We start from the raw sequence: 12,953 nt of genomic DNA, 5'->3' as shown, positions 1-12,953 counted from the left end.
AGTTGTTTCTTAATTAACACCAAGGATTTTGCTTTTGCTGTCCACTCTCTGACGACCATCCTACTAAACGGCTTTGTCTAAATAGCAGGATATCATTTTAAAGTTGCAAAGCAGAGTTATCATCTTCTTTCTGGGATACACTTTAAAATTCCATTGTTCATAATTTATTAAAAAGGATTCCGACCCTTCATTTTCAACTAAAAGCAAAGCTCTGTGTTTAATTTTATAATCCGCTTAGGGTGCATCTTAGGAGAGGACATCCTGACAGCTGAGCTGTGCATTTGAGTCCCTTCTCGGAAATCTGATAAAACTGGAATGAGACAAACAAGATTAGCATGGCCCATGCCCAGGAATAACCTGCATATATCAAGAAAAAAACGTATGCATTTGACTGATGTGATAAGATCAATAGAATCTTCCATTATGGAGAAAAAATGGCAGACTTAACAGTCAACAAATACGGACGAATATCACAGACTAAATTAAGCGTATTAAGTATGAATTGTTTAGCTGGGTTACCGATTAATCAGATTTTATTTTGGATAAAACTTTGCAATGTCAGTCACTTCACAAACATTTTGTGCTCACATATGATGTGGAAAAGATTTCATTTATAAAATAATTTGGTGTGGACTTGAACAATGTTCCAAATAATTATATTGAAATAGCCGTCTTCTAACTTCTTTCCAAACAGGGCACTGTGGGGTGTTTGATGAAGTTCTAACTTATCAGGAAATGTAGAAGCCGGATACCTAATTGTACGATGGCATGTTATAAGCAATAGTCACATGAGGTGTGTACTAGTCCATTAAAATCATAATAGCACTTCTAATAGTTATAAATGTTCAACAAAGATAGATAAGATTCGCACAACATGTATAAAACGTGGCATAAATTTGACACCCAAATTTGCTGCACACACAGAAAAACAACAAAGGAAAGAAAATTTATGTTACATATATAGTACTCCCAAATCTATTACTGTTTACAACAAATTTAGTACCTTAATACCAGGGGGAGTTTCTCACCTTCAAACTTCAATGCACCGACCACAATTTGCTTCTGTTCGAGCCAGACAAACAGAGCATCGCCACAATCAAGATTATCCTCTTCTGTTTCTAAGTCGTGCCTAGTTTAAAAATCAACTTCGCCAAAAGTGGGGTGGTGGCTATGGCCTTAGACGGCGACGAATGGCTGCTATCACCAACCTTCTCAACTGCAAACTTACTGATTTCCCAATCATGTATCTCGGTCAGTTTCACTTCTTGAAAGCAAGTTCGAATCTACTACATAGAAGCTACTGCAATGAAAGAGTTACCCAATGACAAACGGGTCCCAGACGCAGGAAAATATGGTGACACTTTTATAGCGATTATGATTTTGCGCGTGAGCTATGGAGAGCTTACATAATTTTTAGCGATAGCCTCCACAACGATTTTGATGATCCATATTCTGCCATTCTGTTAGAGTTGCCCTAAGAGAGTCCAACACGATGGAGTCCATGCAAATTCGGCTATAGGAGTGATTAAGAAGGGTAGGATCCAGCTTCCAGCAAGAGTCCAAGAACATACAAGAATATCTAACGAGTCATGGTAGAAGTAGAAGAGTGTAAATGTGTAATAGTCCCAGTTGTCACTAGCTGAAATTACTCTGCAGTGAATAATAGCCAACCTATAAGGTCTACCTCGACGGCCTAAAAGTAGAAGAGGCAACAGATTTGTGCAAGGGCCTTGGCTCTCAGGATATAGGAGATGACAGCTGGTGGGTAAATTTTTATCACATTGACGGCAAAGTCAATAGAGGGGCTTAATTCCGCAGTTGTGCATAATCTATGCCTCTTTTCAGCTTATGGCATTCTGGGTCCGTAAGTCATCCAATGAGCTGAAAATAAGGGGACCCCTGCACGTTTGAAGGTAAGAAATTTTTGCACTGTAGTTGAACTATTTCCTGTAAAAAAAAGATCACAACCACATGCAATTTGATTCAAAGGATTTTTGAAGAAATTTTGGATGGTTATAAACCTTAGAAATTTTTCCTACAATGGTTGTTTGATTCATAGGATTGAATCATATAGGAATTTTGCAGAAGGATTCCTTTATATTATACGACATTCCATAAAAAATAGCATCCACTCAAATCTCTTGAAAATAATACTTTTTTCGAGAAAAGGAATACTTTGTTTTTCCTGTGATGCAATCAAACAAACCAAAATAATGTATCAGGATTCCTATGTTTTCAGAATTCTGCGAATTAAAAGAGGCACTGAAATGGCCAGTGAACCGAGTGGCATGTGCAAGCTCTTTTTCCCGTGGGCCCATTTCTTCATCCTCTGCGGGACACATTTCTTTGCACTAGAGCCATGCACGACCCTAACAGCCTCCACCATCGTCGTCGCTGGTCCAATGGAGTGAGTGACCCCCCATCCATCCATCCTATAAAACAGGTCCCTCCCACCATCCCTCCCCTCTCTCAACTGGGGAGCTAACAGAGACGGCGAGAATCCATCCAACCCAACCCAACCCAAGGCACCAACACACACTACGCCCAACTGGTGATCACCAATTGACAGGAGCTAGCTAGCATAAACCCCCACATGAGCAACAGCTAATTCCCCAGTCTCCTTCAGCCCTCCCTCTCATAGATTCTAGTTCCAAATTCCCCTCCAATGGACGCTGCTAACCCACAGTCGCATGCGGCTCATATAAGTACGCCTTACCCCATGGCTTCCTTTGAGACACCTGCACACCGGTGCCACCACCACAGCTGCGGCGAGCTGCACTGCTCCGCCCTGAGGCCGCCAATGGTGAAGTTCTCCAAGCAGTTCGAGGGCCAGCTCGTGCCAGAGTGGAAGGAGGCCTTCGTCGACTACTGGCTGCTCAAGAAGGACATCAAGAAGCTGCAGGCCGCCGCAGGAGCCGAGGCGGCGCCACGGCCGGCGCAGTGCCAAGCGCCCGTGGCTGCCAGCCACTGGGTGATGAGGCTCCCGTTCCTCAACCCCCATGGCCACCACAAGGAGCACGGCGCCATACAGGTATGCAGCGCACATGTGCAGCCTCGTGCAAACTATTTTCCAGGTGAGATGGTCGACTGAGATGAGGTTCGTATGTTCCGTTTGTACGTGAGCAATGCAGGTGCACAGAAAGCTGGCGAGCAGCGGCAACCACGGCGCGGTGGCCGGAGAGGTGTACGAGACGGAGGTTCTGGACGCGGCAGGGTTTGCCGGCGCCGAGGCGGAGGCGGCGAGGGCCTTCTTCCAGAGGCTGGACGAGCAGCTGAACAAGGTGAACCGATTCTACGAGAGGAAGGAGGGGGAGTTCCTGGAGCGCGGGGTGTGCCTCAGGCGGCAGCTGCAGATCCTCGTCGAGCTCAAGGCCGCCGTCACTGAGGCGCGGCGTCGCGGGGGCTCATCGGCGGCGGGGAGCGCCGACCCGGAGGACCCGTCCGTGTCTTGTTCTATCCTGCATGGTGAGTGTACATACTACATACATACATAAATGCATGCCACTATATGTCCTAGATATGCTTGTTAATTAAGCCAGTTGAGGGTAAAAGCTGATTATTAGGCCAGCTGCTGCTGTCTAGCTGATCTTGAAACATGCATAAATAAGGCTACTAGTCCAGTAGTCTTATTCAATTGGAAGGGAGAATTGGACGAGGCAATCCTGGTTGGAGTATCCAAATTAGTCCAGTAGTTGGGTTTGGCGTGCAATTGAAAGGCATATTTAGTTTCATGCTGAGATGCTTCTTCATCAGCCAGGTGCTAGTTATTCATTGTTAGTCTTCTATTAGCAATTTAGCATACGAGGAATTGAATGGTGTCATACCAACTCGTTCCACAAAAGGATGAGTGGATGACACCCATTCCCCATCACATATACACCCCATGAGTGAGTTCTTCGAGCTTTGAGGTCGCGTAGAAATTGATTTGTGGCTTGCCACCAAAATTGCAGGAGATCAATCCCTCAGGGGCATTACAGAGCAAGAACACGAAAGTCAAGAAAAGCTCGCCGACGATGCTACGGCAAAGAACACTGATGAAGGGGAGGACCATCTTTCCATCTCCGAAGGTCTGGGTGACTCGGGAAGGATTGAGAAGCCGAGAGAAGAAGCTGCCAACAAGCTGAGGACATACTCGGGGAGGGCGGTCACTTGCCAGGGCAGGAGCGTGAGGATCAACATTCCAGTCACCACGCCATCGAGGACCGTGTTTGCCATCCGTGAACTTCTGTTCGATGACATGCTAAGCCAGTCAAGGAAGACTGGGGGGAATGGTGGTGATGGCAGTGAGAAGTTGAGCATCAACAAGAAAAAAGTGCACCAGGCAGAGAAGATGATCAGAGGAGCCCTGGTTGAGCTATACAAGGGCTTGGGGTACCTCAAGACGTATCGGTAGGTGTAGCTGATGACATGGTATGTTGTTCTGCTTTGTGCACCGAGTGGGTACTGACGGGGAAAGCACTCTTGTTGCAGGAGCTTGAACATGCTGGCTTTTGTGAAGATTTTGAAGAAATTTGACAAGGTTCCTGCCAATGCCTCTCTCCTTATTGCATTGCCTGAAAGTTATCACATATAAGCAACGCTGAAAGAACAAAACATTTTTTCGTGTTGCAGGTTACAGCAAAGGAAGTGCAGACAATTTACCTGAAAGTAGTGGAGAGCTCCTACTTTAATAGCTCTGACAAGGTATTTTTCAACAATACAGTGGCCTTGAGAAGATCTGAAGTATGTAATTCTAATAGAACTCCAAAGGTTCCGAGTTCTGACTGAAAACTTCCTCTTAATAGGCAATCAGGCTAATGGACGATGTCGAGGAGCTGTTTGTGAGACATTTCGCAAGTGGTGACAAAAGGAAAGCAATGAAGTATCTGAAGCCAAATCAGAAAGAAGAATCACATGCTACCACATTTTTCATAGGTAATAGTTGTTTATAAGCTTTGCATTCTGTTCCAATTCCATCATCAAGATCATTTCAGATTCCTTATGCACTACTGTCAAATTTTCAGGACTATTCACTGGTGCCTTTGTAGCATTATTTATCGGCTACTGTATCATGGCGCACATAGCTGGGATGTACACTCAGCAGTCAAACAAGGTCTACATGTCAACATCCTACCCTGTCCTTAGGTAAGCACCCAACATGTCAGTTCAATTGCTACTATACTCTTAAGAAACAAAAGGTGCTAAAACTCAATGATCCAGTACTGATATTAAACGATCCCGATCTGCAGCATGTTCAGCCTCTTCTTCCTGCATCTCTTCCTCTATGGATGCAACATCTTCATGTGGAGAAAGACACGCATAAACTACGCATTCATATTCGAATTTGCACCTACGAAAGAGCTCAAGTATCGTGATGTGTTCTTGATATGCACTACCTCTATGACGATTGTTGTTGGTGTCATGTTTGCACACCTGATACTCATTGTCAAAGGGTATTCTTCAAGTACAGTCCAAGCAATCCCAGGGTGCCTTCTTCTGGTATGCTATATTTAACGTTACATATGTAATGTTTATTGTCAATGTTGCTATAACCATAAGAGGCTGATGCTTCTACTTATTCAGGTGTTCTTATTAGTATTGGTCTGCCCTTTCAAAATCCTTTACCGATCAAGTCGTTGTCACTTCCTAATAGCGATCAGAAACATCATTCTAACCCCCTTTTACAAGGTACTTTGCTATAGCTTAAGAGCATTTTTTTTAAATGAGTGGACGGAATCCTATCAAACTCCATACAAGAAAAAGCTAAATTCATGTTTATATGCAGGTTGTCATGGTTGATTTCTTCATGGCTGATCAGCTTTGTAGCCAGGTAATCGAATAATAGAAGCTAAATGTTTGTCAAGTTCAGCTATGCTAGCTTAAACCAAAATGCTCAGTAGGGTCCATTTTCAACATGAACTGATCAGCATCAATAATTTCTTTTGTCAACATGAATGTTTATTTGAGTTAATATTTACTACTCCCTCCGTTCACTATTATAAGATGTTTTTGGATATTTCAATATGGACTACATACGGACTGAAATGAGTGAACAAACACACTAAAATGCGTCTATATACATCCAATTCAGAAGAAAGTTAGAACATCTTATAATAGTGAATGCAGGGAGTACATATTACTACAGTGTAGCGCGTAAAGAAGCAATGATGGTGTTTAATTTGGAATGACTAATAAAGTAATGATTTGCTGGAAAATAGGTACCGCTGCTTAGGACCCTGGAATACCTGGCATGTTATTACATAACCAGCAGCTATAAGACACAAGACTATGGATACTGCACAAGAGTGAAACATTTTAGAGATTTGGCTTATGCAGTATCCTTCCTGCCCTACTACTGGAGAGCCATGCAGGTATACAAGATTGAGCATCACTTACCACATCATAATGTCTGTTCTTCAGACTTCTTATAGGTACTAATGCTCTTTCTTATCATTACGGTTGTCCTGACAGTGTGCAAGGAGGTGGTTTGACGAAGGGGACATAAACCACATTGTCAACCTTGGGAAGTACGTGTCAGCAATGCTTGCTGCAGGAACAAAAGTGGCATATGAGAATGATAACAGTGCTGGATGGCTGTCACTTGTCGTCATCGTGTCAAGTGTCGCCACTATCTACCAACTGTACTGGGACTTTGTCAAGGACTGGGGTCTTCTACAGTTTAACTCCAAAAACCCTTGGCTTCGTAACGATCTGATACTTAAACAAAAATACGTTTATTTCATATCCATGGTATGTTCTCTAAAATAATTAAGGTTTGCATCGAAAAATTGCGAGCGAAGATTGCATATACTTACAGAGAGCCTGACATTTTACAGGGTTTGAACCTTCTTTTGAGGCTTGCTTGGCTTCAAACTGTCATCCACCCTAACATTGGAAGCCTGGATTCTAGAGTAACTCTGTTCTTTTTGGCAGCTCTTGAGGTGATTCGACGGGGCCTTTGGAACTTCTACAGGTAAAGTTTTTGCCAGTGAATCCTAAGTCTTAAATTTTTCATTGTGAGGGATATACAAGCCTGAATTTACACTAAAAGAACATTACGAAAAACTTCTATGTCAGGCTGGAGAACGAACACCTAAACAATGCAGGGAAGTTCAGAGCTGTGAAGGTTGTTCCACTTCCTTTTCATGAAGTCGAAGAGGACTAACAGCATGGGGCGTCATTGCAGCACGCTCTAGGATTGCAAAACTCCCAAACAGTTCAGATGTAACACCAACTAATGTTAGAAAGCATGCACTACACTACTATAATTCAATTCATTTTTTGGTGTGACAAATAAAGCGCATTCAAATGTACCGTTTGGAGAGGAGAAGTGATATGCAAATAATAACACTATATACATAGAGCACATAAGTTCCAACTAGTTTTCCATGTAAGAATTGGTACTGGTATAATGTAAACTGAAGTCAGATAACTTCATGAGATCCAAGTACTCGAAAAATAGTTGCTCTACAGTTCTTCTGTTGACTGTTCCACCCATCTTGTATTTTGGCTACCTGGGAAATATGATTATATCTAGTTAGTGGTAGCCCAGTCATGGATAAATTACCTCAAAAGAGATCAATCAAGGATCAATATGACTAGCAGAATTCGCAGTTGACTAATAAGTTACTTACATTACAAGCTCAACTAGGGATGCAAAGTGGCATCGTGCTAAGGCCCACTAAACTAAGCTGCCAGTATAAAATGTACTGATTACAGCAAATAGGGGCCAGCCTTATTCTTTTTTTATCAACTTAAGGAAGCGGGCTGACGTGGGACGCCACTTTGCATCCCTAAGCTCAACAAGATCGCACGCATCATCACATACTGACATATATTCAGTAGTGAAGCTCCAGTGTTTTGAATTGTGAATACTGAATAGTAAGCACATACGAGATCCTGGTATACAGATTGTTGATGTTGCAGTTAACCTGACATTAGCATTGTGTCTTCTTTGCTGCATATATGTTCAAAAATAGCATATTACAACTTAATTTACAAATCAGAGAGCATATGTAAGAAGAGCTGGGCAATGTTCATACTGACCTTCCATTAGAGGTTGAATGCAAAAAAGGGTATTGATGCCTGGCATTGCATTTGCTTCCAATAATGGGTTTACACCTCTAAATTTCCAATAACATCAAAACTCACCTGACAATATACAAGAATTGTACATAGTGGTAAGAACTCTGTTTGCAGTTTACAACATTGTTAGTAACAGAGTATCTCACCTTAAGATATTGCAACCAAGTCCTAGGCATATAAAGGATAATAATCTTGTCCTTCGTACCAAGTCATCTTTCTAGTGGAGATATGACATTGGGCTCAATTCCCAGACATGACAACCGCGACAAGCAGTCAGTCAATCTCACACGGCTGAGTCCATTATGCCTCAATACAACTATCAAGTGTAACTCCACCTGATGTGTAGAAAACGACACATCAACGCATCACCAATCTTACGTTATTCCAACTTGTAATACATCGCATGTATTATCTGAAAATTCTTCTCCAGCAACCCAACTACTTCCCACATCTTTTCTTACTCGCTGGACATCAAACACAGTACGATTCCAAGCCTTCTCTTCCCACATGTCAATTGAAGCATGAATGCTGGATAATGTAATGTATGGTGAAGGATCATCTGGTCTTATTTCAAGAATCTTCTTTGCTGCCAGCCTTCCCAACTCCACATTACCATGAGTCCTACATGAAGCTAGCAAAGCTTCCCACACGAGTTGGTCCGGATGACAAGGCATAGCATCAATAAACTCAAGTGCATCAGAAAATCTTCCAGCGCGGGCAAAAAGATCAACCATGCATGTGTAGTGCTCCATCTTAGGCTTCACACTGTACTTGGTGTTCATCAGTTTGAAATACTCACAACCCTCAGCAACTAGGCCCATTCGGCTGCAAGATGATAACAACCCGACAAAAGTGTAATCATCTGGATAAACTGCTTCTTCTTGCATCAGATCAAATAGCTGAATGGCTGCCACCTCATTTCCATGCTGTGAAAAACTTGTGATTAGTGCATTCCACGAGATAATGCCTCTACTTCTCATTGAATTGAAAATCTTCAGTGCAATATGAACACTTCCGCACTTGGCGTACATAGTCAAAAGGGCATTCTCAACTGAATTGGCATCATCAATTCCTAACTTCACCGCCCTCGAGTGAATTTGCCACCCAACAGCATAATTTGTGGTGCTAGAACAGGCCCTTAGCACACTGGTAATGCAAAAGACGGGAGATCCTAAGCCTTTCCGAAGCATTTCCCTGAAGAGCAAGAGTGTCTCCAGAGCAAGATCATTTTGTGTGTAGCAAGTTAATAATGCCGTCCATGATATAATGTCTTTGTTTTCCAAACGATCAAATATAATCTCTGCACTCATGACATCCCCACATCTTCCATAAACAGTGATGGTTGCATTGAGCAGTAATGTATCCAGCTTAAAGAAAGTCTTCAGAGCATAGCAGTGGACCTCCTTGGCCATTCTCAGCTGTCCCAATGATGAACAAACCTGCAGTAGGCTAGTTACAGCTGACTGATCAATCGCCATATTTTCCATGACCATCTCACGAAAGTTCCAAACTGCCTCCATGTTGCATCCATTCCGTGCAAAAGCTACAAGAAGTGAAGTCCTGGAGAAGGCATCATGCCTTATCCGGCAAGACAACCTAGCCATCTCATTCACTCCACCACATCTACCATACATCGCTATAAGGGCGGTTCCTAAAGCAGGATCAACATCAGTTCCCATCTTCAATAAGCAGCCGTGGATTTGCTTCCCACCAGGGAGCAACTCGGGTGCATCAAATACCTTGAGGATGCAAGAAAACGTTGCGTTTGTTGGCCAAACCTTCAAGAGCAGCATCCTCTTTAGCAAGGCAATTGCTGCATCACGGTGCTCTGAACATCCCTGGTTGACAAGGCAGCTGATTATGCTCGTCCAGCTGGCGACGCACCTCTGCGGCGAGAGCGCAAACGCCCGCCACGACGAGTCCACGCGCCCGCACTTGGAGTACATATCCACCAGCGCCCCCGCAACGCTCTCGTCCTCGGCCACACCAAACTTGAGAGCGGAGGCATGCGCTTGCGAGCCCGCGACGGTGTCTTTGGCACGGGCGCACCCGGCGACCAGAGCGCCCAGCACGAACGAGTTGGGGCGGTCGCAGCTTCCGCGCTCCCCGCTACGAAGCATGTCGGAGAAGAGAAGAAAGGCCTCCCGGAGGTCGCCGAGGCGAGAGGCGCCGGAGACGAGGACTGACCAGGAGACGACGTTGCGCTGGGGCATTTCGTCGAACAGGTGGCGTGCTTCCGCGTGGAGGCTGCCGCTGATGTAGGAGAGGAGGAGGTTGTTGCAGAGGTAGATGGAGGCGAGGCAGCCGAGCTTCGCGGCGGCGCCGTGGACTGCGCGCGGGTGACGGCCGCCGCCGCCGCCGCGGAGGAGGGCGGCCAGGTGGTCGTGCATTTGTGCCTGGCATTCGGCCGCCGCCGCTCACCTCAGCCTGTGTCGCGCTCCATCTACACTCGGCGGGGTTTAGAGAAAAGAGGTGGTCTTCGGTACAACACCTCCCAAGACGTATAAAGGGTAGGGGCAGTCATTTTCACACGCCGTATAATAATACCTGCCCGCCGTAGGCGCGCCTGCGTCGCCGTACGGCACTGTCGCGTACGCCCGCCCGTACGCGCCCACATCCGCATGCACGCCCGAGTGATTAAAAAAACGATCGGCGAACCCTATTTTCAAAACGCCTCACTCGCCTCCGCTCGCGCCGCCGCCGCCGCCGCCATCTCCGGCAGTACATGGCCGACGAAAAAAACGTACGCGTTGTGCGCTACGCCGACAACCGCCTCAGTCGGGCAGACGCCTCCATCGCCGGCAGCTCGTATCCGGTGACAACCGCCTCATGTCTGACGAAGGCAACGAGGTACGCGAGGCGCTGGCATAGTAATTTAAGAACGGATTTTAATTGAGAAGATGTTACGTGATGTTTGAATGTATATTTGATTATATATGAACATGTATAGATTGAGGCTGAAATAGGATATGACGGTAATGATAGCGGTAGCGACGACGGATCATTGTCATTGGATGAAGACGAACATGACGGCGAAAATTATATGAGTTTGGATGAGTCTTACAGTGGCAATGTAAGTGGTCTGCATGTTTTCAACCATATTAAATACAAGCATCCGCGATGACAATAACATGTTTGACTGTGCACAGATAGGAGGGGATGATGACAATGAGGATATGGATGTAGATGATTCATATGCTGAAAGCGGAAGCCATGTAGGTTTAGATTTATGTAGGTTAGTTTAAAGTGAAATTAAATACGCATCAAGTCTTACATATCATATTTACAATTTGCGCAGATGGAAGTGGAAGGGTACTATTAGTGGAATTTTTTCGTGGATGCCAATGACAAAAACGATATCGATGCATCTTATAATGACAGCTCGAGCAAAGTAAGTAGTGGAAAGTGAATACATATGATAGACCTTATACAACTATTTACTGACATATACGGTTGTTTGTATTATTTTTCAGGAAGAGGATGGTGACGCGTGCGAAAACAATGATGATGCCGATGGTGATGAGTGCAATTTTGATACTGGGTACGATGAATACCAGCAAGAATCACTGGACAGGCATTGGACGGTGATGTCCACGACGTTCAGGACAGACGAGGAGGCATATGATTTCTATAACGACTATGCGAAAAAGCGTGGCTTCAGCATTAGGAAGGACAACTTGAAATATAGTAAGGGTATCGACGCACGTAGGCGGTTGAGGAGGTTTCTCTGTTCAAGGTCTGGGAAACGACAGGCCAAGTTGTGTACCATGGAAGGGAAGAAGCGCAGGCTGAGAGCGGAGACTCGGTGCTATTGCGAGGCCCATCTAACTATGAAGGTTGACAGAGAGCGCTCCATTTGGTATGTCAGCAGTTTCAGCGATGATCATAGTCACACTCTTGCTAGACCAGATGAAGTTATATATCTTCGATCTCATAATCAGATAAAGGAATACCAGAAGCTCGAGATCTTAGCAATGGCAAATGCTGGGCTCAAAAAACATTGGATTTATGACAACTTCGTTAGTAGGTATGGATCATATGCACTAGCTGGTTTCGGGAGGAGGAAGCTTTATAACATGTGTTATAGGGAGAAAATGAAGTTGCTAGCAAAGGGTGATGCGGACACTGCGATTGGTATCATGATGACGAGAAAGACAAGGGATCCAGACTTTTTCTTTGAGCACACTGTTGACGCAGAAGGAAAGCTGAAGAACATGTTCTGGTGTGATTCTCAGTCACATCGGGATTACCTTGACTTTGGTGATGTAATCGTCTTCGACAGCACTTACAAGATGAATAGGTACGGAATGCCATTCATACCTTTTGTTGGTCTAAACAATCATCGTTGCACCACTGTGTTCGGTTATGCAGTTGTGTCAGATGAGACGGAGGATACATACGTTTAGGTGTTGCATACCTTCTTAAGAGCTCATTGTCAGAAGAAGCCGAGGTCTGTAATTACTGACGGAGACGCAACCATGATAAGGGCCGTCAGGAAGGTCCTTACTAACGTGTGGCATCGACTTTGTTCGTGGCATATTGAGAAAAACATGCAGAAACACCTCCACCACAAGTCCCTTAAGGAGTTCAGGTCTCTTATTTATTATGCCACTACACATGATGAGTTTGAGGCGAGATGGGTAGCTTTTAGAGCTAAATGGGAGTCGGAGAAAACTGAAACATGGTTGTGTAGGATGTACCGGAAGAAAAGGCTTTGGGCTGCGTCATATCTCACCGGTGGGTTCTTCCTTGGTATGTGAAGTAACCAGAGGAGCGAGAGTCTGAACTCTTGCCTTCATATGCATCTTGACTCTGGCATGACAATTGTTGATATGGTTGTGCATTATGAGAACTGCATTGTTCGGCTCCGTGAGAACGAGTCACGCGAT

At 44.6% G+C, this 12,953-nt stretch overlaps 2 protein-coding genes and 1 non-coding gene across 5 annotated transcripts; 2 read left to right on the top strand and 1 right to left on the bottom strand.

Moving 5' to 3' along the window:
• The first annotated feature begins 285 nt into the window (after positions 1-285).
• On the top strand, positions 286-388 carry LOC123155102 (U6 spliceosomal RNA). Its single transcript, XR_006477221.1, has one exon. It is a non-coding gene; the product is annotated as a U6 spliceosomal RNA (small nuclear RNA).
• Positions 389-2,475: 2,087 nt separating this feature from the next.
• Positions 2,476-7,411, top strand: LOC123150724 (phosphate transporter PHO1-3). The gene is made up of 14 exons (XM_044570557.1): positions 2,476-3,031; positions 3,132-3,465; positions 3,951-4,389; positions 4,471-4,519; positions 4,612-4,683; positions 4,785-4,914; positions 5,004-5,124; positions 5,229-5,478; positions 5,563-5,667; positions 5,765-5,809; positions 6,198-6,350; positions 6,451-6,729; positions 6,816-6,952; positions 7,057-7,411. The coding sequence occupies exons 1-14, from the start codon at positions 2,666-2,668 to the stop codon at positions 7,142-7,144; spliced, it is 2,568 nt and encodes an 855-aa protein (XP_044426492.1). The 5' UTR covers positions 2,476-2,665; the 3' UTR covers positions 7,145-7,411.
• On the bottom strand, positions 7,316-10,541 carry LOC123150725 (pentatricopeptide repeat-containing protein At4g13650). 3 transcript variants are annotated; one of them, XM_044570558.1, is made up of 4 exons: positions 8,211-10,541; positions 8,026-8,130; positions 7,614-7,936; positions 7,316-7,493 (listed from the first exon to the last, which is right to left on the bottom strand). In XM_044570558.1, the coding sequence occupies exon 1, from the start codon at positions 10,452-10,454 to the stop codon at positions 8,439-8,441; it is 2,016 nt and encodes a 671-aa protein (XP_044426493.1). In that variant the 5' UTR covers positions 10,455-10,541; the 3' UTR covers positions 7,316-7,493; positions 7,614-7,936; positions 8,026-8,130; positions 8,211-8,438. The 3 variants fall into 3 exon arrangements, with proteins under 3 accessions (XP_044426493.1, XP_044426494.1, XP_044426495.1); XM_044570559.1 differs by having other exon boundaries at positions 7,873-7,936; XM_044570560.1 differs by lacking the exon at positions 7,614-7,936.
• Positions 10,542-12,953: the final 2,412 nt, after the last annotated feature.

This window comes from Triticum aestivum, chromosome 7A, assembly GCF_018294505.1.
Source record: "Triticum aestivum cultivar Chinese Spring chromosome 7A, IWGSC CS RefSeq v2.1, whole genome shotgun sequence".
Lineage (NCBI taxonomy): Eukaryota > Viridiplantae > Streptophyta > Magnoliopsida > Poales > Poaceae > Triticum > Triticum aestivum.
The sequence above is the reverse complement of the archived record's forward strand: the minus strand, read 5'-3'. Positions and strand labels throughout refer to the sequence as shown.

Coding starts and splice junctions, on each gene's coding strand:
- LOC123150724 (XM_044570557.1), top strand. CDS start 2,666: ATGGACGCTGCTAACCCACAGTCGCATGCGGCTCATATAAGTACGCCT. Junction 4,390..4,470: donor GGGTACCTCAAGACGTATCG/GTAGGTGTAGCT, acceptor CTCTTGTTGCAG/GAGCTTGAACATGCTGGCTT. Junction 5,479..5,562: donor TCCCAGGGTGCCTTCTTCTG/GTATGCTATATT, acceptor CTACTTATTCAG/GTGTTCTTATTAGTATTGGT.
- LOC123150725 (XM_044570558.1), bottom strand. CDS start 10,454: ATGCACGACCACCTGGCCGCCCTCCTCCGCGGCGGCGGCGGCGGCCGT.